The sequence below is a fragment of the Mus musculus genome, chromosome 13 (genome assembly GCF_000001635.26).
Source record: "Mus musculus strain C57BL/6J chromosome 13, GRCm38.p6 C57BL/6J".
NCBI classification, from domain to species: domain Eukaryota; kingdom Metazoa; phylum Chordata; class Mammalia; order Rodentia; family Muridae; genus Mus; species Mus musculus.
Genome location: NC_000079.6, coordinates 112,917,320 through 112,942,804, shown reverse-complemented (window position 1 = coordinate 112,942,804; position 25,485 = coordinate 112,917,320). Strand labels below are relative to the sequence as shown.

Genomic DNA, 25,485 nt, shown 5'->3' with positions numbered 1-25,485 from the left:
TGAACGGCTTTGGGCTTGTAACTGATGTCACGAAGGTGTTTCACTGGAGAAGCTGGGACACACAGAGCTCCTGCAGAACACTTGCTTCAGTGTGCGAGACCCTGGGTTTGATCTCCAAGATTAAAAACCACAGAAGCAACAAAGAAAGAAGGTTTAAACAGAGAGCTTGCATTTAAATAAACTCTCATTCATATTTTTCAGAAAGTCAATGCCATAGTTTGCACTCTGTCATTAAAAAGCACTCTGATTAAAGATGACTTTGGGAAGAAAGGGTTAACTGGCTCACAGTTCCCAGCTCATAGACCATCACTGCAGGAATATTCTCACCTCCAGGGAAACCCTGGGGTGGGGGGTGGGGTGCTGCTTGCTGGCTCCCCTCGGCCTCATGCTTAGCTAGCTTTCTCACACAGCCATGGACCACCTGCCAGAGAACGGTGCCCTCACAGCCGGCCAGGCCTCCTAAATCAGTTATCAACGAAGGGAACCCCTCACAGACATGCCCAAAGACCAGCCTGATAAAGCCAAGGCTGCTTTGTCAGGGACCAGAAAGAGAGCTCGCTGTGGTTAAGGGCGGGCATGTACTGCTCTTGCAGAGGACCCGAGCTTGGTTCTCAGAACCCACGCGGGGCAGCTCACAGTTGCTTGTACTCCAGATTGAGAGCGCCCAACACCCTCTGGCTTCCTCAGCACCCATGTGCACAAACCTGCCAGCAAACCCACGCACACACACACACACACACACACACACACACACGATTCTAGGCAGCGTCAGGCTGACAGTTAAAATCTAGCTGTCACGTGTGGAGAATGAACCAGAGAGAGACAGGCTTGGCTAACGTCTCTGCAAAGACAAATGGCTCCGAGCGAGCTATCATATTGTTATCACCTAAGAGAAAGCCCCAGGAAAGCGCAGTTCTCCTGCCAGCTGAAGGAGTCTGCAGAGGCGAAGCAGCTCCTGCTCCCCTGACTTTACCTTTCTCTTCCTCGGTAGCAGCTGCAGATTTTTCAAATAAATTCAGGTTTAAAGCACTCTCAGCTTCTGTGGCTGGAGCAGGCTTTTTCTTCTCATTTTGTTGATGTGAAATCTTTATGGCTGGGTTGAATATTGGATGGTCTTCTAAAGTTTCCATTTCTATCAAGAAAAAAAAAATGTTTAGTTTTGTATATTTGCTTTTCATGCTTTGTATTTTGCAAATATAGCTTTCATGTCTTCTCTATCTTTTATAATCAGTTACTTAATAGTTCTTACTTGGAATCTATGTTAGATGCCAAGTGAAATTTAGTCACTTTCATAATGTATAATAATAAAAAGAATTAGCAATTATAGACTAAAAAAATAAACACTTTCAATAGAAAAACGTACACATAAGATCCATTTGCATTTCTTTCTTGAACGGAAATAGCATTTACATTATAAATCTAGGATCAGCAAACTATGACCTACACTGCCAAATCCAGCCTACTGCCTTTTCTGTATTCTCTGTGAGCTAGCACAGTTTATAGCTTACAATTATTCTTAAAAAAAATAATAATAAAGAAAAAAGAAAAGAGGTGCTAGGGAGAAAGCCAGTGGCTAAAGAGATCTGACTTCAGATCCCCAGTGCCCACGTGACTAGTGGCTGCCAACAGTGTTTCTCTGCAACCCTAGAGCCTGGGAGAGGTTCGTGGAGCAGGCGGGTTACAGGAGCTTGTTGCCAGTCAGTCTAGATAAAACAAAGGCCAGCTCTAGACTTTTGAGATCATGTCTCAAAAAATAAGTTCCAGCTGGGCACTGTGGTACCTGGCTTTAATCCCAGCACTTGGGAGACACAGGCGGGCAGGTCTTTGTGAGTTTGAGGCTACCTGGTCTACACAGTTTCAGGACAGCCAAAGCTACATAGAGAGACTCCGTCTCAAAACAAAACAACAAAACCTCACCACTACCTCCGCTAAAAAACACCAAAAACCCAAACACAAAGAAAGACATTGGCACTTGGCTTCCACATATGCACACATGGGCAATGCATTGTCACACACATGAGACCAGACACATGTACAAAATAAAGTTATTCAATGACCTGGAAATTACATGGAATCTATAGGTTAGTGTTTGATTACAACACAATCCTCCAGTTTTTAAAACAGATATGGCTTCTCTATGTTGAAACACTTGAGAGGTTGTAGCAGACTGTAAAGTCCACACCATCAACAGCGTTGGCCATTTGGCTTGCTATATTAAACAGTTAACCAGTCTCAAGTCTAAATGGTTAGAAAAGTACAGGCACAGAATTATGACTCTACAAGCAAACACGCGATAGGTCTTTACCTCTTTGGAACTTTCTTATTTTCTCTTGAGCCTCTTTTTGGCCTTGCTTGTTTTTTTCTAGTTTGAAGGCGGCGGCTTGCTCCTTTGCGTCCAGAAGTCTGGCTGCAAGGTTCAAGTACCTTTGGTTCTTTTCCAAGTAAAATGATGAAAATAAAAAAAAAAAAATTCTAAGAACAGTTTATGTGTGACCACTACATTGTGTCAAAACCTATGACCCTTAGACCTAGCACATCTACTTCTAGAACTTTCCAGAGAGAAATAAAACAAATACAAGACACAGAAAAGGGTGGAGGAAAACTCAGAAAACACAGGCTCTAACTTGACTGAGCAAATGCTGCAGAGCAGAGGGCTCAGCACCACTGACTCTCGTCTCCTGGGCTAATAGAGGGTAGCAGATTGGAAACACAGCAGCATGTGGAAGAGAGGCACGCGAGCGCTGCTGGGAAGGAGTACAGTGGCTATCACCACAGCAGCACACCTCAGCCCCCTCTTCTGGGGCTGCTCCGTGTGTAGACACACACCAGAGTGCAGTAACGACTGGAGGCCGACTGCCTCAAACCTACCCACGCATTCCAGTCATTCCCACTTTCCTCTGTAGGGCGCCATGCAACCATCCCTCCATTCCGCTTTTCTCTTCAGTGCTGTGTAATACATTCATGTCACTGTCATTGTGTAGCCTGCCCCGATCACAGCCCGGCTAACTTTATATGCTGCAGAAGTGGAGCACTGCACACAGTACAGAGTAACAGCCCAATTCAGTCTCCAGCAGCCCCCAGAAAACGCTCCTTGCCATGGCTCTGATTCTGACTAGTCTAAGTACCTAGTGTGTGTGAAGTTATACGGGATTTGATTTCCGTGCCTGGCTTAGCTTCCTAGCGCAGGGTCCTCAAGCTCCATCAGAGTTAGCTGGGTTGCAGGGACTGCCTCCCTTCTGTCTTCACACACACTCTTTACTTCCTGACTTGTCCTTTGCGCGACACAAGACTGCATTTACATCTTACTATTGCTATGAATATAGTGTACAGACCCTGACGTCAAATCTTTAAAGTATGTACTCAGAAGGAGAACCTGTTGGCTCATGGTGTGATGACGAATCCTGATAGCCAACTGGACAGCATCTGCAATCAACCAAACCCAAGCTGCTAGGCATTCCTACGAAGAATTTTCTTTCTTCTTTTTTAAAAATTGTATTTTTAAAAAAAAATGATTTATTTTACCTTTATGTGCACTTGTGTTTTGTCTGCATATGTGTCTGTGTGAGGAGGGTGTCAGATCCCCTGGAACTGGAATTGTAGACAGTTATGAGCTGCCATGAAGGTGCTGGGAATTAATGCCCAGTCCTCTGGAAGAGCAACAGGTGCTCTTAGCTGCTGAGCCTCGTGGGGGATTTTCTTGGTCAGATTATGTAAAGAAGGCAGGCTGGCCTCCCCCAAGTCTGGGCGTAATGTGGCAGCCACATAAAAGGCACGGAAGAGGAGGCTTTGCTTCTGTGCCTGCTCAGCCTCATTCTTGCAGGCAGGTCAGTCTACCCTGGGGCTGTGCCCAGGACTCAATGTAGCTCCTCCAGGATTCTAACGGACTGGAAACGGCCGCTCTTCAGGAAGCCTCCCAGACTTTGGCACCAGATTCGGGCTGCAGAGACATGCAGCCTAGGGAGTGAACAACTAGCAGATTCTCAGCCTTGCCGTCGGGAAACTGCCATTGTTGGACTTCCTGGACCACACGTAGCAAGCTAGCTTGATAAATCCCCTTCACACACACACACACACAGAGTCATTTTATCAGATCTGTTCCTTTGGAGAAGCCTGATTAATACACGTGGTAGTTCTACTTTGTCTTTTAAAGACCCGTCATTCCCACCATGGTTGTGTTTACGCTCCCTACAGTCACCAGGTCCCCACTCCACATTCTAGCAGTTCTGTGGGCTTTGGAAGCAGCTCTCCCAAAGAGCCAGAGGCATCTTGCATCTTCCTGGAAATTAATGATGCGGAATATCTTTCCATGGTTTAGCCATTTGTGTAATTTCTTTGAAGAAATGTTCCTTAGCCTTCAATGTACTCAATATTGCAAACCATGGTAAACATTACTCAATTGAACCTAAAGTGTCACATTCTTCAAGCTTGTTAGCACAAGCTTTGTACTCAGTTGTCAAATACATTTTCTGGCAAGAAAGATCTTCTAGTTTCAAGTGAACCCAGCTGCTTCCTCCCACGTGACAGTGCTCAGCCGTGCCCTCTATCTCTACGTGTGCCCACGTATTTGTTACAGCCAGGGTGCCCGCGTTCACACTATTTTTACTACTCTGAACCACATTCTTTGCCCATCTGGACTCTCGTATCCTTTAAAGTTCTGAGCCAATGCTCCAATCAGAACAGTCCCTGCTCCGAATCACAGAGTAGATTTCTACTGCCCTACACAGTTTTTTTTCTTTTTTACTCAAAGTGATTTTAAGACTTGTGTACACAACGGGACTTCTGCCACTAGAGCAGAGGCTGTGGACGACTCCTATTTCCAATTGGGTGGGAGCACCCGCTGAGTCTTATAGTATCAAGCCAAGCGGTGAATTCTGCCCTGTCAGAATCAGGCGGAATTTAGCACCCTTATCCTTTCCGTTCGTTCCTCTCAAGGTGCTTTCGGACAGCAACCAAATGGGAGAGATCCCCAGGGAGATCAGGGCAAGGTGTTTGGACTTAAGGATTCTCAAGATTTTATTTCCAGTCACAAAACAGGCCTGGGCCACAGCACGTGAGTCCTCAGGATCACACCTATCTGGGAGGGAGTCAGGCCTTTCTTGGCCAGTTTGTAAATCTGATCCTTCAAGTCGTCAGATGTCAACTTCAGCCACATGGGGACGCTATGGCGGTAGGGTAGCAAGGACTGGGACAGGCCTTTCCTGGGAGCGTGCATGCGACCCATGATGGTGGAGGTCTGGCAGCAAAGAGCCCTACACAAAGTTATATATGTGTGTGATTCTAATACAGGCCCATAATAGAAAATTTGTCTGTACAGACTATAAAGAAAGTTTCTGTCCCTCCTCACCACTCTAGTTCTAAACATTTACGTTTTTGTATATCTTTTCAAATATAGTACAAGCGAATATCAGTAATTTTCCTTTTACACAAATGGATCCATCATATACTTTGTGTAACTTCTACCACAATTTCCTTATTCATTTGGCTAGGACAAATGAATATTTGTCTATTTTGTCTATTTGAATATTTTTACTATTCATAAAGTGGCTATTAACACTGGCATATAAAGTTGTCATTTTTCTTAAGTCAGTATCTGTATATAAAACTGTTAGGTCGTTGGACCTGGAAATGGCATCCCAGCCCCTTGCTCCTCCATGGCTTCTGCTTCAGTGCCCACCTGGAGGCTCCTGCTCAGCTTGAGTTTCCCTCATGATGGGTTGTAAACTGGAATAAGCCTTTCCTGCCCAAGTTGGTTTTGGTCATGGAGTTTACCATGTAATAGAAGTCAAACTAAGAGGAGATGTTAGCTAGAGTGAACAGGTGTTTACCCTTCCCCTGGGAAAGAATTAGAGGGACAGTAAACGTGTGTTTAATTTTATGACAAGAAGTCAGCAGACCCCATTACACTCCACACCCTCCCTTAACCTCAGTACTTCAGATCTTTAAATTTTGGTTAATGCATAGTGGTATCTCATAATAGTTTTCTATTTTCATGACTAGTAACTTTGAGTTATTTTAACATTTTCATTGGACACTCGCATTACCTTTCTGAGGTATCCACTTTTAAAACGTTTTTCACATAATTATAGACACTTTTCTGTCTGCTTCATTTTCTTCTTGTAACTTGATCTTTTCACTGTTACTGTTTGGAATCTTTTGTTTGTTTGTTTGTTTTTATTTTCGAGACAGGATTTCTCTGTATAGCCCTGGCTGTCCTGGAACTCACTTTGTAGACCAGGCTGGTCTTGAACTCAGAAATCTACCTGCCTCTGCCTCCCGAGTGCTGGGATTAAAGGCGTGTGCCACCACGCCCAGCTCACACTGTTTGGAATCTTAAGGCCCATATGCTAAAAGCTTAGTCAGTAGTCTCTGGCGGTAGAGCTGCAGGAGACAGGGCTGTTAGACATAACATAAACAAGAGTGTGCCCTTAAAGGGGACATTGAGACTCCAGTCTCTTTGCTTTCTCTCCACCATAAGGTGAGCGGCTCTTCTACCCATCATTACATTACCTGCCTTACTATAGGCCCTGAATGCAGCCAAATGTGCCCTCTGAAGGTGGGAGCTGAGATAAACAGTTTAATCATCTTCAGGTTAGAGCTGCAGGAGACAGGGCTGTTAGACATAACATAAACAAGAGTGTGCCCTTAAAGGGGACATTGAGACTCCAGTCTCTTTGCTTTCTCTCCACCATAAGGTGAGCGGCTCTTCTACCCATCATTACATTACCTGCCTTACTATAGGCCCTGAATGCAGCCAAATGTGCCCTCTGAAGGTGGGAGCTGAGATAAACAGTTTAATCATCTTCAGGTTGACCCCTTTGCAATTCTGTCAGTGGTAGAAAGCTAACACGTTCAGCCTTAAGTTTTTATCTTGTCTGCAGATACCCATTTTTCTTTCCTGACTGCTGGCTTCTTCTGTATGGGAATATGCCTTGCCTTTCTTCTGTTGCTCAAAGAATTTAACGTACTATTTACCCGTAACAGTCATGTTAAAATATTTCATTATCTCTTTAAACATCGGAGAAATGTAATTGACACTTACTAGTTACTATGTGCCAACTTTTTACCCATATGCTACTCTGCTAATTTAAACTCACTTCTAAGAGTCATTTCTCCAATTTACAAGTGAGAAAAACAAAGAAGAGGCATGGCTAAGCCTTTCTCCTGGGAGCAGCAGGGTGCTGGAGGCCAGACTCAGAGCTCTACTCACGGGGTCAAACTTTTCTTCTTCCTCTAAGCCTTTAGAGCCCTCGCCCTTCTCCTCTTCGTCCTGTTGCTCAGCATATCTCAAAATCCACTCCTTCATATTCACCTCCACGGTTGTCTCTTCCTTTTTTGGCTAAAAAGAGAAAACAAATATCTGAAAGACTGAGTTAGGAAAAAAAATACTAAAACTGATTAAGCTCTTCTTTTCTGCGTTCATCCTGGTACAGAACAGCAGACATAAACACGGCAAAAGTCCTAGCACTGGAGAGGCAAAGGCAGGCGGATCTCTGAGTTCCAAGATTATACAGAAAACCTCTGTACAAACAAAACAACACAACACAACAACAAAAGGCCAAAGTCATGCTATCTGCAAAGGACAAACAAACTGGACGTTCTGAAAGAGTATGAATTTACAAAAGCCAGAGAATATTTGCTCACTGGCTTACAAGCCCACCCCAGGGAGCCTGAGGGGGAGGACTGTGAGCTTTAGGTCACCTGGGACACACAGCTGGTCTCACCACATACTAATAAACACACTAGAAGAGCATGACTGCCTTTGTATTCTACGCTGAGTTTACTACTGTATAGATGGAAAAGGAGTTACACTAGTATTGTTGCTGGGAGCAGTGATGTTTTACAAGGATGATGTCTTCCCCAGACATTTGCTAAGATGTAGCATCCTTAAGAGAAATGCCCTAATGAATTACACATCCCAGGCTCCCAGTGTTTATGTCCTCCTGTAACTCTCTTACACAGAGACCTCAGGCTTGCCCATGTGACTTCCTTCAGCCAATACGACACTATCGAGCATGATTATAGCAGGGACTTACTAAGAATGTGTACATACAGGCACATTAACCTCGAAAAATAGCTGGACTTCCATACACGCACAACAACCTGCATCTGTGGACTCAACCTTTCTCAGATACTGAATATTTAGGATAAAGTTGTATCAGTACTAAAAGTGAGACTTTTTTCTTGCTATTAATTTCCAAACAATACAGTATAACATGTAGCATTCACATTATTCTCAGAATTATAAATGATCTAGATGAGAGGAAATACAGAGGCACTATGTCAAATACTGCGCCAGCTTGTTAACGTGCTTGTATACGTGCCTTAGTACCTGAAGGTTTTGGTACCCTTGGGGGTCCTGGATTCAGTCCCTTACAATGATCACGGACAATTCCACTTGCTCCAGGGAGCCAGATGTAGAACCCCTCTGTGACCACCACATGTGAGCAAACCTAAGCCAATCACAAAGGGAGTGCAAACCAAGCCAATCCCGTGGAGAGACGACACAGAAAACTGGCCAGTCTCTGGAAGAAGCGTTAGCCACACAGGAAAGGGGCTATCTTGAATGTCCTGACACACTCTTTCTAGAACAGATGAACGTTCAGCTGACCCTAGTCCAGACTACAGAGGTATGAAAAACAAGGAACCTGATTGAAGTCACTAACCTATTGGGGTCATTTGTAACAATATAAAAGGAGACAGTGACAGAATAGACTGGAAACCCATTCAGTTATTTTAAGGAAAAATGCTATTTAACCCTAATATTTACATTCTTATGAACTACATGTGCCATATGCTGATTTTTTAAGTTCACGTTCTCTTCTCTCTGTCTTTCTCTCTTTTTTTCTTTCTTGCTTCTTTCTGTTGGTTTGAGTGGGGAAATGGCCCCCATAGGTTCATACAGTTGCATGCTCACTCACTATTAGGAAGTACGGCCTTGTTGGAGTTACATGTGACTTGATTGGAGGTGGTGTGTCACTGGAGGTGGGCTTTGAGGTTTCAGAAGCTCAAGGCAGGTCCAGTCTCTCTCTCTCTCTCTCCCCCCCCCTCTCTCTCTTCCTGCTGCCTACAGATCCAGATGTAGAACTCTCTGCTTCTTATCTAGTACCATGTCTCCCTGCATGCTGCCATGTTTCCCGCCATGACAATGATGGAGATTTGTGTGGTCACGGTGTCTCTTCACGGCAATAAAAACCCTAACTAAGACTCGCACTCTCTCTCTCTCTTTGATGAGACAGGGTCTCAGAAGCCAAGCTAGTCTTACCTCCTCCCCTTCCCTTACGAATGAGAGAATTATAGGTTATTTGTTACCAATCCCAGCCTAATTTTTTTTTAATGTTTGTGTGTGTGTGTGTGTGTGCGTACACGCGCATGTGAGCATATGCCACACCTGTGTGTTGGTGCCTGTGGATACCAGAAGAGGCTATCGGAGTCTCTGCTGCTGGAGTTACATAGCTGTGAACTACCTGGCACAGATGCTGGGCACAGAACTCAGGTCCTCTAAAACACTGCAAGTCTTCCTAACCACTGAGTCATCTCTCCAACTGCTCAAAGATTCTTTTTTTTTAAAAAATTACCTTAATTTTAGGGTCTTCCTCCTGCCTTTTGGTTTTCGTCTGCTGTGGAGGTGAAAGAGTAGCCTGTATTTGTACAGACTGGAATTTTGGCCTGCTTTTAGGTTGCTGCTCTTCAAATTCTTGACTGAATCCTTCAGGAAGTGCATCTTAAAACAAAACGTGTTGAAGATAAATATGCATATGTTATATCAACCACACAAACACTTAAGCATATCCACAAGCCCTGCCAGGATCTAGAGCAGCTAACTCCATTCAACCCTTATCTTCTAAGAGAGATCAGATTCTACACATCAACTACAAGCTTGTGCCCTCATCAGATGGCAGCTGCCCACTTCTGGTTGCTGCTTAGTTTACCTCACTAGTCAAGCGTCTAAATCTTCTTTAAAAGGCTCTTACCTTATCTCACCTGGCTTTGTAGTGGCCTCTACCAGACATTACGAAAGCTTTCTGAGCTTTAGGTCCTTACCAAGGTTTGCAGCCACTGCCTTCTGCGGAGTTACTGTTTATGCAAAGGCAGCCATAATTTTTAACCAAAAATCCAGGAGACAGAGCCTGTCTTAGAAAGGGAAGTAATTAATGACAACACTGCTTACCATCGGAAAGATTTAAGCAGAGCCAGTCCAAGGCAGAATGAAGGTCACCTCCATGCAAGAGTGTATTGGTCATGGCATCTTCAATATCCTTAGTCTTAAAGGAAAACGCTTGTAAAGCCATGTATAAATCCTACCAAGGAGAAACAGAAGTTACGTTGGCTTGTCTGATCCTTTTGCAAACTCCTAATCTCATTTTCTCACTCATTTTAAATCAGAAATGGGAACAGTGTAATTTCAAAACAGTTTTTGTGGGGTGCTGGGGAGTATTTTCTGTAACCTGCTAAAGACTCTGGGCTCAATCCCTAGCACCCCCAAAACGAGGGAGAAAGAGAAAGAACGAGAAAGGGAAGGCTGGGAAAGTGGGGGAACCCACCTTGTAGTTAAAATTTAAATGTGCTCATTATATAAAGATTTTGGGAACCATACATTTATTTTTTCCTAAATTTTTTTTTTTTTTTTGAGACAGGATCTATTATGTAGCTCTGGTCATCCTGGAACGTGCTAAGTAGACAAGGTTGGCGTCAAACTCAGTGATCCGCCTGCCTCTGCCTCCCCAGTGCTGAGATTAAAGGGGTGCATCACCACCGCCTGGCTTAAAGAGGTTTTTTTTGTTTTGTTTTGTTTTTTAATTTTATTTATCTATCTATTTATTTATTTTTCAATCTTTCTTTAATATCTCACAAAAATCTCAACATGTTTGATCTATGTCTACTTAGTATTAGTAGAAATGAACTTTTCCTTAATAATTTTAATAGTTACCAGGTGGTGGTGTCATACCTGCCTTTTACCCCAACACAGGTGGATCTCTGCAAATTAGAGGTCTGGTCTATAGACTGAGTTCCAGGACAGCCAAGGTTAAAACAGAGGAACCCTATCTTGACCCCATCCCCCCAATATTTGTGTGTTTGTGTGTGTATATATAGGTATAGACATATACCTATATATACACACATACATATATACATACATATCACACACACACACATACATATATACATACATATCACACACACACATATATGTGTGTGTGTGTACACTTTTAATAGTTATACAGTATATCTTTGGGTAGATATATCATAATTTAAGTACACATTTTTCTATATGTGAATGTTTAGAATTTTCTTCTTTAATGTTTTAGCGAACATCTCTCTGTATAAAACATTTAAATGTACTTCTATAGCATGATATTTAAAAAGCTGAGCAGAACTGGTTTCAAATCCAGATTCTGCTTATTTTGATACTTACTAACTTTATACTTTAATCTACCATTTTCCCAAGTCTCAAGTCTTTCAGTTGAAAAGATCAATTGCATTTATCGTGTGGGATTATCGCATCAGAGCATGTAAACAAAATGCAGGGCAGAGGGTGACAAAAAGGCAGTCAGTGACGTAGCTCGGGAGTATAACTCACAGCGGATGCCTTATGTCAGTGTGTGCACATGATCAATTTTCTCCTTGTGCTTGCAGTTAGAAACCATCTACATGGGATCCCAATGGAAGGTTTAAAGAGTTCACTTTTATCCCACATTTACAGCTGCCTCTAAATTGTCCCCAATAAATGCACAAGATCCTAGATCTAGTGCCCACCACCGGACGGTAGGAACAATAGCCCAGTAAAGCGGGTATTGTAGCACTGGGCGCAGGGACCCTGCCCCGGGATGAAAGGTGGCGGTGAGAAACACCTGTAGCTTCTTAGCCGACAGTCTTCCAGAGATCGCTCCCCTGTCGCTGTTCTGCTTTTTATGCTCATTGATCACTCCGATAATCCTTTGCTCTAGTTTATTGTTAATCACCACCTGTTGAGGTTGAGAAAGCTTATTAGAAGCTAAATTATAGAAACCAAATGTGCAAATCATACAGTTTTTCTATCCCTCCCAACCAACCTATCCCAGGTTTTTACTAAAAGGAGATACGGTTATGGCTTTTTCCGGATTACTGTGCATTTGGCCACGTTGCTACGGCATGCGACAGCACATAAAGCGGGGGAACAAACCCATCTTAAAAAAGCCTCCCCAGGCCCATGTCTGCGATCACTCTTGTGTAGCCAGGGTAGAGAGTACCAGGCCCTGCCTTGTCCAGTTAAGATCCTTAGGTTCAGATCCACGAGATCTGCCTCAGGGAAAGCAGCCTAAGCAAACAGCCTCACAGCCTGGACACTAACAAAGGACACGCCAGGGTGAAGTCCCAACCATCTACCGAGTGACACAGGTCACAAGCTCTTTTGGGTCTCACTTAGTTTCCTATTTTTTTCAACTAGCCATTTATTCTCTATTGTTTAGCTATTTTTAACTGAAAAGCACACAAGTGTTTTACTGATAAAACAATCCTTTCCCTTTGTTACTTAACTAACTGGTGTAGAGCAAACCCACAAACACACTGGAGGAGTTTAGCTGAGTTGGAGGATGTATACACAGGAAGCTATAATTCGGTGACAGTGCTCTCAGGAAGCACAGAAAGGCTAATAGCAGCACCAAGAAATTGAACTGTAAATTATGAAGGACATCACAGGGACCAAAGGAAGCTTTATCCAGACTGTTTTCAACTTCTTAGAAGTTCTCAACATGCCTTTGACTTATATCTATTTAGTAGCTGGGGTATTATCTCTAAAAAAATTTAAATACCCTTTAATTTTCTTTTTACTCGAAAAGACATAACTTTAATTGAGATTTATTCACTTATTCATGTCTCTGTGTGTGTGTGTGTGTGTGTGTGTGTGTGTATGTCACATACATCTGGGTACTTGCAGAGACCAGCAGAAGGCAAGGGACCGACCACTGACACTAGAGTCACAGGCAGTTGTGAGCTGCTTCATGTAAGTGTTAAAAGACACCCGGGGTCCTCTGTGAGAGCAGCAACTGCTCTTAACCGCTGACAGCTTCTGTGTTTTGCTTGAATGAGAATATTTCCTGAAACGCAGCAAAAACTTTGCTTACTCACTTTCAAAATAGATTTGTCCAGATTTGCAGAGCCACCGGAATCATTTGCAGAATTAAAACTATAAATTTTTGGACCTGTATATAATAGACAACAAATGGGAAATTTAATGATTAGTATTCATTGTACCATCTTAATTTTTCTTAAAAGGTTGCTAAATAGTAAATCTCTGACTTTAATTTAATTCTTTCCCCTTAACTTTACCAAAGAATTTAAGATCTCAAAGTTAACATCTTAGGAAAGGGAAAGGAAAGGGAAAGTGAAGACAAACACTACAACAAATGACTGTCAGGAACTTGAAAGACTTCAGTGAGAAGTCAGTAGTAAAAGAAAAAGATCTTAGTCTGCAGCGAGACAGCTGTAGAATTCTCAGGGAGAAATGTGTCATATCTGAAACTACAAGTCTAATAATTTGCATTTATAGAGGATTACTTTCTAGGAGTAAGTGCGCCATGCCACTAGCTTATTTTCTCATAAATCCCCCACCACACATACACACACACACACACACACACACACACACACACAATGCTCCAAGCTTTTTTTTTTTTTTTTTTTTAATATGAGTACGCTGTAGCTGTCACTGTAGCTGTCTTCAGATACACCACAGAAGATGGCATCAGGTCTCATTACAGATGGTTGTGAGCCACCATGTGGTTGCTGGGAATTGAACTCAGGACCTCTGGAAGAGCAGTCAGCGCTCTTAACCACTGAGCCATCTCTCCAGCCCCCTCCAAGCTCTTTCTTAACTCAAGATCTTGGGAATGTTATTCCTACCATGCTTTACAGGATTAACTTCTAGACAGCTTCTAATTTCAGCTCAACTATCACTTTTCATGACTCCTCACCATTGGGGGGAAAAAAACCGAAACAAAACACCCTGCTAAACACTCATGGGCATGCTCTCTCTCTCTCTGAAGCTTAACAACTATAAAGCACGACTGTCTGTGTGATTAGTAAATTAGATTCCTAAGCTGCTCTGGAGCGAAGGTTTCCATTTTTTTCGGTCTTATTATCACCAGTCAGATGCTTGGTATTTATGTATCAATAAGCACATATGCTTGCAAGTTTTTTGTTATAGAAAAAAATTACTGCAAGCAAACAGATCAAACAGAACAAAACAACATATAATTTTGATGTTTTTGAAACTAGCTGAAAGAGTGGCCGTAACTAATCACCTTCAAGTTATCAAATCAATCTGCAGGGTAAGCAAAAAAATGCAAGGATTTGACAAGCATAGAATTTTACTGTAAGTCAATCCAGTGTCCAATGTGTAAAGTGTGGTTATTCTTAGGAAACACTGACTTTTCTGGAACATACAAGGATATTTATGTAGATAGATGCTGAAGAAGACATTAAGATCTGACAGAACATGGAGCTGCATCAAGCCAGAAGCACTTCCCTTAACAACTCTCTTAACTAGCGGAGCGGCTGTTCTGACAGCTCAGAGTGGATTCCTGCTGAACAACAGCAGATGCCATGACTCCGTTCTTAGAAGGAGAAAGAAAAAAAAAAAAGAGTGAGTTAGAAAGGCGAAGCCACGCTGTAACAGAGTTACTTTTGTAACTTTAATGGCCAAAGGCCCTTAGACCGATCTACAAGGCCACCCCACCCACTGCTCAGGTGTGGAAGATGTCTAAGTTTGGATCTCATCAGCTCACGTTGTGAGTCTTTGCTGGACAAGAAGCAGGGTCTGAGGGCAGAAGGCTGGGCACTGGGTCAGGGCTTACCTTGCTTCACTCGGGGCTCCCGGGCGCCGGTGGGGACGGCGGGCGCCGGCCTGGCCACCGGCTTCTTGCTCTGGGCTTCCCCAACAGCTCCGGCCTCTGCACTTCTGGCTCTGGAAGCAGACACGGCGGCCCGCATCGCCGCAGCTCCCGGCGCCTTGTGTTTCTTATTTTTGCCGCCCATGTTTCAGCTGCAGGAGAGTAGTCTTCCAGATCCAGATCCCCGCTGCGGCACAGCAGAAGCCCGAGAGCTCTTCACGTTTGCCGGCTCCCACGCCTCCACCCAGCCTCCTCCATCCGGGCTCCGCGGCTGGGGCTCCGGCTCAATTGGCCCGTGTCCTCAGACTCCGCCTCTCGGCTCCCGGGAGCGAGCGGCATGGCTGCTGTCGTGCGCCACTGGTCGCTAAGTTTTTAGTCATTGAACTGCCGGACTCGCAGTGGTTGGAAGAGAAAAGGGGCAGGACCCAGACTAGAAAGGAGAAAAGTCACGCGGGGCTCAAGGCTCGCTCACTTTTGACTCCTCCGGGCCACCGTCGAGTCCCCCCATTCGGCGTCACTGTAGGGTACGGTCGCGGGGCCTCTTGGGTAGGAGGGAGATTCGGTCTCAGAGTTCCGAAAGATGGCGGATGCTTTCGGGGATGAGCTTTTCAGCGTTTTCGAGGATGATTCGACCTCTGCAGCAGGAGCCAAGAAAGACAAAGAGAAAGAGAAATGGAAGGGGCCACCAGGGTCTGCAGACAAGGCCGGGTAAGGAAAACCTCTGAGCTCTTTTTCTTCTCGTTCTTCTTGTTTTTGATGCCGGTAAAGGAAACACGACTCAGACGAGGAGCACAGAAAGTGTTTGAATGGAGTCAAGAGGCTAAGGAGATTGAGGGGAAAAAAAAAAAAAACCGTTGGGGAGAGAGGAAAGGTTGATTTTGCGGGAGGGAGGGCGGTCTCGGTGTTCGTGCCTGTCCGGCCGCAGCGTGGCTTCCTTAGGCCATGCTTTGGCTGTAACCCCAGCTTAGCAGGCCAGGTACGGCTTTGCTTGCGAGGCGGGGCTTGTCACCCACAAAACCTCTCACATAGTCTTTAAGCAGCGAGGCACTAGATGAGCCAAGGGGGAAGACATGTAGGGGGTTCTTAAACCGCGAAGGCAAATCGCTACCGAAGGAAGAGATTTAATCTCCAAGTTGTAGTTTTCCCAAAATAAATTAATAATAATAATAATAATAATAATAATAATAATAATAATAATAAAGTCAGATTCAGGATATCGCTATGTAAGTTGGGCAGCCCTCGAACTCGAGATCCTCTTATTTCAGGTCCTTAGGGTTGGAATTCCCAGAGTGCCCCTATGACACTCGGTCAAACTAGTTTTCTCTTCCGTTAGCGTTTTACACTTGATGATTGATTCGGTCCGTTATTACATGAGTAGTTGCAAAGTACTGGTTTAAAAAAAAAAAAAAGCTATGTCTTTCTGCTTCTTACCTGGAATCCAGTCATAAATTAATTAATTTAAAAAATCATTGCTCTAGGGCTGAGGACATGGCCAGTGTAAAAGACAGCTTTCTGTTTGAGAATGAGGACCTAGTTTCAAATCTCTAGTACCCACATAAAAAGTGTGAGCACTGTAACCCCAGCACAGTGGGGCACAGAGACAAAAATTGTTGGGCCTGGCTGGTTGCTAACTTAGCCTCTTGGTTGTATAAGTGAGAAACGCTGTCTCAAGGGAGTAATGTAGGATGCTGGAAGTCCTCTGGCCTCCACTGTATGCTCAAGTGTAGGCGCCACACAAAGAAGACACAGAATTTCCCTTATTGTCAGTTACCTTCAGTTCTCAAGTTGAGGAATTTCCTTCACCACACTGACCCTTGGACAAGTCTTTGGAGCATTTTCTTAATTGCTGATTTATGTGGGAGGGCAGCCCAGTGCGCTATGGTGTGTACCTTCCTGGGCAGGTGAGCCTGCACTGGGTGATGGAGCTATAGAAACCCGTGAGCAGCATTTCTGTGGTCTCTGCCTCCGAGTTCCCATTTTCGCTTTTCTGAGTGATGGATTGTAAACACATCAGCTGAATTAAGTCCTTTCCTGTCTAAGTTGCTTGTGGTCAGTGTTTTTATTTATTTTTATTTTGTTATTATTATTATTATTATTATTGTTTTTTGTTTTTTGTTTTTTTGAGACAGGGTTTCTCTATAGCCCTGGCTGTCCTGGAACTCACTTTGTAGACCAGGCTGGCCTCGAACTCAGAAATCCACCTGCCTCTGCCTCCCGAGTGCTGGGATTAAAGGCGTGCGCCACCATGCCTGGCCAGTGTTTTTATTACAGCAACAAAAAGCACACTAGAGCTTTCGTTGGTGGTTCATTTTCACCTTGAAATACAGTTCATAAAGAAAAGGCAAGTTTAACGTTTGCTTGTGTGTCAGTTTGTTTTGAGACAGGGTCTTGCTATGTAACCATTATTGGCCTTGTCCTCAGACATGCTTGGAATTAAAGGTGTGCGCTGCCACACCTGGCTGCTTCCCAAGGTTAGGAGCCGAGTTGTGCACACCTCCTTCCCTCCCTCCTCCTGCCCTGTGTCTCTCATTGGGTAAATGAAGCACTCTAAATCACAGCAGTCAGTGCACACACAACTCTGAGGTTCCTTTGTAGTGTCGTCCCAGGCTATCTGCTTCCTCCGTGTCTTGGAGCAGTTTCCATTTTCTAGAATGTGCTTAAATTCAGCATTTACATTCCATCTGAGTACCATATATGGGTTTGGGTTTTTTTTTTTTTTTTTTTTGGCCTCTTTTTTTCCTCAGTGTCTAAACTGTTTGTTCTTATAACATGTAGCAACACTTTTCCTTTTATTGCTGAGAATTGTGTTCATATTATATTATGTTTTTACCTTTTCATGATCATATTGTGTCTACTTTTAAGTGTGTGTGTGACTGTGTGTGTGTTTTGCGTGTGAAGTGGGCTCATCTTGCCTCAGTGTTCCTGAGGAGGTCAGGAGACAGCTTTTCATTCCGTCTTGTTTTGTGGCAGATCTTTGAGTGTCAGCTGCAGCACTGTATCAGTTGTTTAGACTCCGTCTTGAGTCTTCTCTCGAGTCTCCACCGTAGGAGTGCTGGGATTGCAGATGCAAATCACCCCATCTGGGGTTTTTTATTTTAATCGTTTTTACATTGAAAAGGGGTTATCAGAGTCCGGTCCTCGGGCTTGTGTGGCAAGCACTCCTGGCTGAGCCTTGCTTCTCTTACTCTGCTTTGAGCTTCCAGTCATAAGCCGTGAGAGCTCTGCAAGCGAGGTCTTGTGAATTTATTTATTATTCATTCATAAGATTTACTTACGTGTACGAAAGTTTTATCTGCATGCATGCATGTATGTGTACCATGTATGTCCCTGTTGTATCCCCTGGAACTGTACCAGTTACCAGTGATTATGAGCCACCATGTGGGTGCTAGAAATCAAGCCTGGGTCCTCTGCAAGATCAACAAGTGCTTTTAAGGGCTGGACTATATCCCCACCCCCACCCCCACCCCTGTGAATTTTTATGGAGAACTACCTCACCAGTCAGTCTCTGCACCTCATATACTCTCTCGTATAAAGTTGTCTCTATTCACTACCACAGAGCTAGAATAAGCTCCGTCTCTAAACAGGCTCTGGTTTCCCACGGTGGCACTTAGTATTACTTAGTGCGTAAGGGCCTCGCTGCTATTGATCCCATTGCTTTTAGGTCTTTCACTACAATTGCTTGGAGAGTCTTTCTCTGAAAAAATAAAATTTATACACTACTGATGTAATTAATACAGGATTTTAAGCAACTTCAACTATAAATGTCATGTTTTCTTCACAATTACGTAGTAGTCTTATTTGACATGTAATAGTTTTTCCATAAGAGGAACGTTTCCTGCCTGTAATCCCCGCACTTGAGGCGTGAGACAGGAAGATTGAGTCTGAGGCTACAATGTGGGAGCTGTCTCAAGAAAATGAAAAATAGAGGCCCAGTTGGAAGATTGATGACCAATGAGGAGCTGAGTTCATAGCCTTAGGACCCATGTAAAAGCTCTCGGAGCAGTGCACGCCTGTGATCCCAGCATGAGGGGATCCTATGGCTTGCTTGGCGCCAGAGGAACTGACTCAGGTTCAGTCAGAGGCCCAGGCTTGACAAAAGCAGGTGGAAGGTGATTTGAGGAAAACAAAGGCTGTTGACGGCTAGTTTCTACAGGCACACATGCATGTGTACAGATGGATGTACGAGTACACACACACACACACACACACACACACACACACACAGAATTATGTTAATAGGTGGCAGTCTCACTGCCATTTCAAGGTGAATTAATAAAAGTATTTTTAAAACTTTGGCTTATACCTAATATAGGTAAATATTAATCATGTAAACAATTCTAACCTCCCTAGATACTAGGCATGCATGTGATATACATGTATATATTCAAGCAAAACACACATACAAAATGCATCTTTTTTTTTTTTTTCTTTATGAAAGAAAACCTATTTGGGGCTGGCACGTTGGCTCAGGTTGGTACAGGTGCTGCCCAGCCTGATGTCCTAAGTTCCATTCCTTGGAAGTCACATGGTGGAAGGAAGGAAGGAAGGGACTTGAGAAGATTGTCCCCTGACCTCCTCATGCATGTGCCCCTGCCCCACAATAATAAGCAGATATAAAAAGAGAGGTTGTAGCCCTCTAGTAGTTTAGATATATACCTTTTCAGTTAAATGGTTTTTAACTGTCTTCAGCATTTGTCTTACCATCTTTCTCTTTTAATACCTTTTAATTAAATTCTTTTTTTTTTCTTTTTTCTCGAGACAGGGTTTCTCTGTATAGCCCAGGCTGTCCTGGAACTCACTTTGTAGACCAGGCTGGCCTCGAACTCAGAAATTCGCCTGCCTCTGCCTCCCGAGTGCTGGGATTAAAGGCGTGCGCCACCACCGCCCGGCTTAATTCTTAATTTCTGTGGGACTCAATTATTTGCTTACATTTTAGTAATTTTATATCCTGTAACAATAGCAGGAGATAAATCTATCATTTCCTTTTATAGAAGCTGTCTGTCCATCTATTTATTTTTTGCCTTATAAGAGTGTTTCTAGGCTGGCCTAGACCTCACTATATAGACCAGGCTGGCTTCAAACTCACAGAGATGTGCCTGTGAGTCCTGGGATCAAAGGCATCTACGGGGGACCATGCCTCACTGCTTATCTTATTCAAGTTTGTAAAACTTTATGTTTATGGGTGTTTTGCTTTCATGTATGTCTGTGCCCTGTGTACCTACATGGTACCGTCTGTCAGAGGCCGGAAGGTGGCACTGGATCCCTTGGGACTGGAGTTACAGTGTTGTGAGCTGCCATGTGGGTGCTAGGAATTGAACCTGGGTCCTTTGGGAGAGCTTCCAGTGCTGCTCTTAACTGCTGAGTCATCTCTCCAGCCCTATTTTGCTTATTTTTGGCCTTTGCAGCTAAATTTAAAATTTGCATGGAGTTGCCGGGCACTTGGGAGGCAGAGGCAGGCAGATTTCTGAGTTCAAGGCCAGCCTGGTCTACAAAGTGAGTTCCAGGACAGGCAAGGCTATACAGAGAAACCCTGTCTCGAAAAACCAAAAAAAAAAAAAAAAAAAAAAAAAAAAAAATTGCTGTGTGGTGTACATTCGATTGAGTTAGTTCCAGATAGCTAAGCTATAAATAAAGCACTGTGTAGTGTCGCTACTGTGGGACTTTTGCTTTCTTTCATTTTGTCTTTTTTGAAACAGGTTCTCACTGTGCACCCAAGGTTGCCCTTGAATTTACAGACTTCTGCTTTAACCTTCTGTGATTTCTGCATTCCACCAGGCCTGGCTCCAACTCTAACCAGACAGTTGTTTTTTTCTTCCAATTAGTAGTGTTGCACTGTTAGGAAGGCTGTAAAGGTTTGCAAAGTCTTGATGTAAATTTCAACTGTTTTAAGAAACAATGAACTTAAGGAAAAATTTTTTCCTTGTAATAGGAATTTCAGAATCTAAAGCAACACATCCAAGAAAAATACAAAATCTGTAAGGAATATCAAACAGTCAGCTTTGCTAGTTATGAAGTTACCGTTTACTGAGGGTTGGCCAGCTTTGATTTATAAAGGTCACTTATTTAAACGATAACTTTGCTAAGTATATGTAATATATTAAGTAATGTAGGATTATTTTAAAACTGGAACTGATATGATGGAATTTTTCTAAACTGTTTGCTTTTTTCAGGAAACGACTGGATACCAAATTACAATCAGAGTCAGCCAGTGGGGGGAAAAACAAAAGAGATCTAGATGTTGAAGGCACTGATGAACCTATTTTTGGCAAGAAGCCGAGAATAGAAGACTCAATTAATGAAGATTTAAGGTAGGTAGTATTTCTATAGTCATAATGTTAGTTACTCTTAATTTGATAGATGTGTAACATTTTAAAAATTGTGTTATTTTATAATTTGATAAGCATGAAAATATAGATCAGCTGCTTAAATATGGATAATTAGAAGACATAAATGATTCATCTTTTGATATTTTAAAATCCAATTTGGGGAAAGTATTTGAAGACTTGTTTTCTTAGGAGAGAAGAGGTCTTGTTTCTTTACATACATTTACATACATACATTACATACATTGTTTCTTTACATAGAGATGTCTCATGATGAAGAGTAACCCTGATCCAGTGGTGTAATAAGTATGTATGAGTACTGCATTGCTAGTAGTACCATGGCTATGATGCTAAAATCTGCTTTTGATAATGGAGACACATGGATGTGTCTGAATAAAGATTTTCTGATATTTATATTTCTCAGAATTTTAAAGCTGGAACTTTTATTCCTGATACCAGTCGTTTGGGTTGACCTGATTGACCCTGCGATAATGCTGCTTACAGCTTTGACTTTCCTTCCTGTTTAGGCTATTCTAGCTACTGTCTGTCTATTAAATGACGGTGCAGGTCTAACTGAAGAACTTAAGATTGTGCCATTTCCCACAGTCATGCAATAGGTTGCAAAATAATTGTAATTTAAAAATTCTTATTACCTATTGTTGGAACTTTTGGATATTTGCTAAAAATATATTTATTGTCTTAAAGTAAATATCACGAATATAATACAAAAATAATGAGTCTAATATAGAAATACACATAGTTTATTTATAGTTTTGTTCTCTCAGAGTTCAGAGAGCCTTGTTCTGCATAGTATAGGACCAGATGAATAGCACTATAAATTATAGCAACATCTAAATTTATGTAGTTTATACCTTAAGTCACCTTTGTGTTTTGAGGTAGTGACAGTACTTTGAAGAGGTATTTTTTATCCAAAATAGTGGAGGTAAGCTGATGTTTGTTGAATAATCTATGGTATCCAGTCTGTTACATATTTATAACAAAAGATGATCTTAGTGTTTTGAGTTTTCAGGTCATTTAAGTCACGTGACTTCTCTGAATATTTATAATAGCTAAAATAGTTTGGATTTACAGTATTATAGTTGGGCAGTGTCGTTTTGTTTAGCAGTGCGGATAGGCTTATGATCTAATTATTGAAAATAATTCATGTCATTTTAATAACTTTTTTAGCCTGGCGGACCTGATGCCCAGAGTCAAGGTACAGTCAGTGGAAACAGTTGAAGGCTGCACACATGAGGTAAGTACAGGCAGCCTAACATAGATAGGTCAGCGTTATAAATGCTGGTGGTCTTTGTCCTGCTCCATGTGATGGCAGCAGGCTGTTTAGCATTGAAGGCCTGGAATCAAGTCATTTCTGTGGTGCGTGTAGTGTGGTAGAAGAACTGTATCGCTCTGTGGAGAGCCCTTGGGTTCAAACGCCAACCCAGCTTTTCTCTGAACTATGATCTTGAGTAAATTTTCTAACCTCTTTGAACATTGTCTATTTCATTTATAAATTTAAAACAATGAAATTTATCTTGATGGGATAACTATAAAGATTATATTTAAAGATAGAGAAATTATGAGCACAAAGTTAGTGTTGAAGACTTATTCTCATACTCTTATAGTTAGTTACCAGTGCGGTTTTTGCAGTTTACTTGCTATTTCATGTCATGGTCCATGACTAATAGATTGCTACTAGATAATGACCACTGATGACTTATGGTATCCATTTAGAAGTGAGAATGTATACACATAGGACAGACTGCAATGATACATTTTATTCTACTAAACCTTTTACCATTACCATGAAACTTTATATCAGGCTGGACCTGAAAGACAACTCAGTGGGTAAAAGAGGTGGCTGCAAACTAGGCAGCCTGAGTTGAATCTCTGGACCCAGGGTAGGAGGAGAGCTGGCCCCTCACTGTGCTGAGGCACGAGTACCTTCTTATGGTAATAAATAACTGGTAAAAGTATTCCTGCCAGGCGGCAGTGGTGCACGTCTCTAATCCTAGCCCTTGGGAGGCAGAGGCAGGCACACCTCTATGAATTCAAAGCCAGCCTGGTCAACAGAGCAAGCTCCAGGACAGCCAGGGTAACCCAAAGAGAAACAAATACACACCTGATAAGTGAATGGAGAAAAATTCTAGATTAATAAAAACGGCATTTGTGTGGATTTAGAACCTTACCAGTTTAAGTTTGTTTTTCTGCCCAAAGTCTCTTTTTTGAGAAATGGTACTGTGTGAGACACAATGGCCAGTTGATGGATAACTTTCAGTACTTCAGACCCTGGCCTGTGTGAGACACAATGGCCAGTTGATGGGTAACTCTCAGTACTTCAGACCCTGGCCAGTGCTCTGTCTTAAAATCCAGAGATCATAATGAGCTTACTGATTCTTAATATTGTTAAAGGCTTTTAACCTCATCCATTTAATTTTTTTATTGAAGTTTTATCTTTAGAAATTGAAGTTTTGCCTAATTTCTGTGTGTTCCTTAAAGCCACCTTGTGGATTATTTATATGCCAAGTGGTTAGATTCTTACACAGTTAGGAGCAAGCATTCTGATATTAATATTTATACTTGGGAATCTGGTAACAGGGAGTATCCCTTTATTTCATATACTTTTTTGTTTTATTGATGCTCTCCCATTTTGTGTGTTTTCTGGGTTTTGAGCACCATTATTGTATGTACATTAGGTGTGGGAAAGATGACAGCCGTGGTAGATTATAGATCTAGCTTAGCTTTTAATGAACAGTTTCTACAGGAACATAGTGGTGCATGTTTTTAGTTACATTGCCATTAGGCCAGCGCTAAGAGTTTTTTTGAATGTTGTAACTAACTTTTTCCCTTGTTCTCATAGTTAGCTGATTTTCTAGCTTGTAAGACTACCATGTTGATCATTTTTATTCTCTAAACCATCAATGGGTTTGGAGTCTGGAATTTCAATGGTCTTATCTTGTTTTCTCCTTGAATTTTGACATCAGGTCGCTCTTCCTGCAGATGAGGATTATATACCACTTAAACCTCGAGTTGGGAAGGCAGCAAAGGTCTGTATTATGCTCTTTGGGAAGTTTTGTGAGATTCTGAAAAAGAAAACATTTCAAATGAGATTTTTAAATGTACTTGTTTGTATGTTGTGAAGAAATCTGCTATACAATAACAGTGCCAGAAGCGATGATGGTGTGGTAAGAGTTTAAAACTGTTTATTGCCTTTCTCAAAAGTTGTAATTTGTCAGCCTTTGTATAGAAAGAATTGCACGTGTGCATGCTTTGCTGATGGCTTAACCACTCAGCATCTTCTAAAGAAGCCAGAGCCCAGTTTGCTTTGTCTGATGTATCTTCCCAGTTGTCCAAAGGGGCCTCAAAGAACCCTGCATACCAGGGTTACATGTGCACACCTGTTGCTTTAAACTGTTAATTAGACTTTTTAAAAGTCTTTAAAGTTTAAAAGAATAAGGCTTATTTCTTTAAAGAACTTTCTTTATAAAAGGGAGGCTGGAGAAGCAAGCATGAGTTCACAGTCTAAGGAAGTGTCTCTCTCTGCCTTTGCCAAGTAATGCTAGGAATTTCGAGTTCCATCTAGGAAAGGACGTTATCCATGCACCTGTTTCATGGAATTATGAAGATTTAGATGTGGAAAATGTGTTGTACAGTCCCACAAAGCCTGCAACAATGACTACTTCCATTACTGACTTAAGTGTAACCACGAATAGAATAGAATGCCAAAGTTAAACAGCGGATTACGGCCTGTACCGTTGTTGGATAAACTTGTTTTATAGGCGTCTTATCCCTACTGAGTGGGAGTGGGATCATAAGGGAATCCTAGACTGCTGTGGAAAGAGTCTTTCCTTTCATTTTAAGTGTGCTTTAGGTAGCTTAGCATTCTCATGTGTCTATTAATTTGCTTTTGTAGGAATACCCATTCATTCTTGATGCTTTCCAAAGAGAAGCCATTCAGTGTGTTGATAATAACCAGTCTGTGCTAGTATCTGCTCATACGTCAGCAGGGAAGACCGTGTGTGCCGAGTAAGTAGTGGTCCTTTCAGGAGGCAGTCAGATCACTTAGTTATTGTATATGGGAGAGTTACCATTGCTTTACTCTGCAGGGAAGCATGGTTTTGCTTGTCCATATCTATTTTACGTAACCTTTAGTTTCTTTTCTCTTGCCTTCATTAAAATATTGAGGATTTTCAGTACAGTGTTTTAATAGATGTAATCAAGAGCTTCCTTTGTTCCCATTATTTGGGAAAATAATGGGCTTTTTTTATTATTAAGTATGATGTTACTTAGGAATT

At 42.3% G+C, this 25,485-nt stretch overlaps 2 protein-coding genes and 1 pseudogene across 2 annotated transcripts in view; 1 reads left to right on the top strand and 2 right to left on the bottom strand.

The window, feature by feature from the left end:
* The window catches only part of Dhx29 (DEAH (Asp-Glu-Ala-His) box polypeptide 29), a 41,753-nt gene extending 26,628 nt beyond the window's left edge, over positions 1-15,125 (bottom strand). The window contains exons 1-8 of the mRNA NM_172594.3: positions 14,832-15,125; positions 13,105-13,178; positions 11,850-11,963; positions 10,169-10,298; positions 9,576-9,721; positions 7,208-7,336; positions 2,306-2,432; positions 974-1,132 (exon numbers count right to left, since the gene is read on the bottom strand). Coding sequence (NP_766182.2) covers positions 974-1,132; positions 2,306-2,432; positions 7,208-7,336; positions 9,576-9,721; positions 10,169-10,298; positions 11,850-11,963; positions 13,105-13,178; positions 14,832-15,012 — 1,060 coding nt within the window. The 5' untranslated portion in view covers positions 15,013-15,125. The remainder of the gene's footprint in view (positions 1-973; positions 1,133-2,305; positions 2,433-7,207; positions 7,337-9,575; positions 9,722-10,168; positions 10,299-11,849; positions 11,964-13,104; positions 13,179-14,831) is intronic.
* Positions 4,734-5,248, bottom strand: Gm8795 (predicted gene 8795; annotated as a pseudogene).
* A 299-nt stretch (positions 15,126-15,424) lies between the features above and the next one.
* Positions 15,425-25,485, top strand: part of Mtrex (Mtr4 exosome RNA helicase) — a 59,601-nt gene continuing 49,540 nt past the window's right edge. The window contains exons 1-5 of the mRNA NM_028151.2: positions 15,425-15,575; positions 21,038-21,175; positions 22,379-22,445; positions 24,175-24,237; positions 25,104-25,216. Coding sequence (NP_082427.1) covers positions 15,448-15,575; positions 21,038-21,175; positions 22,379-22,445; positions 24,175-24,237; positions 25,104-25,216 — 509 coding nt within the window. The 5' untranslated portion in view covers positions 15,425-15,447. The remainder of the gene's footprint in view (positions 15,576-21,037; positions 21,176-22,378; positions 22,446-24,174; positions 24,238-25,103; positions 25,217-25,485) is intronic.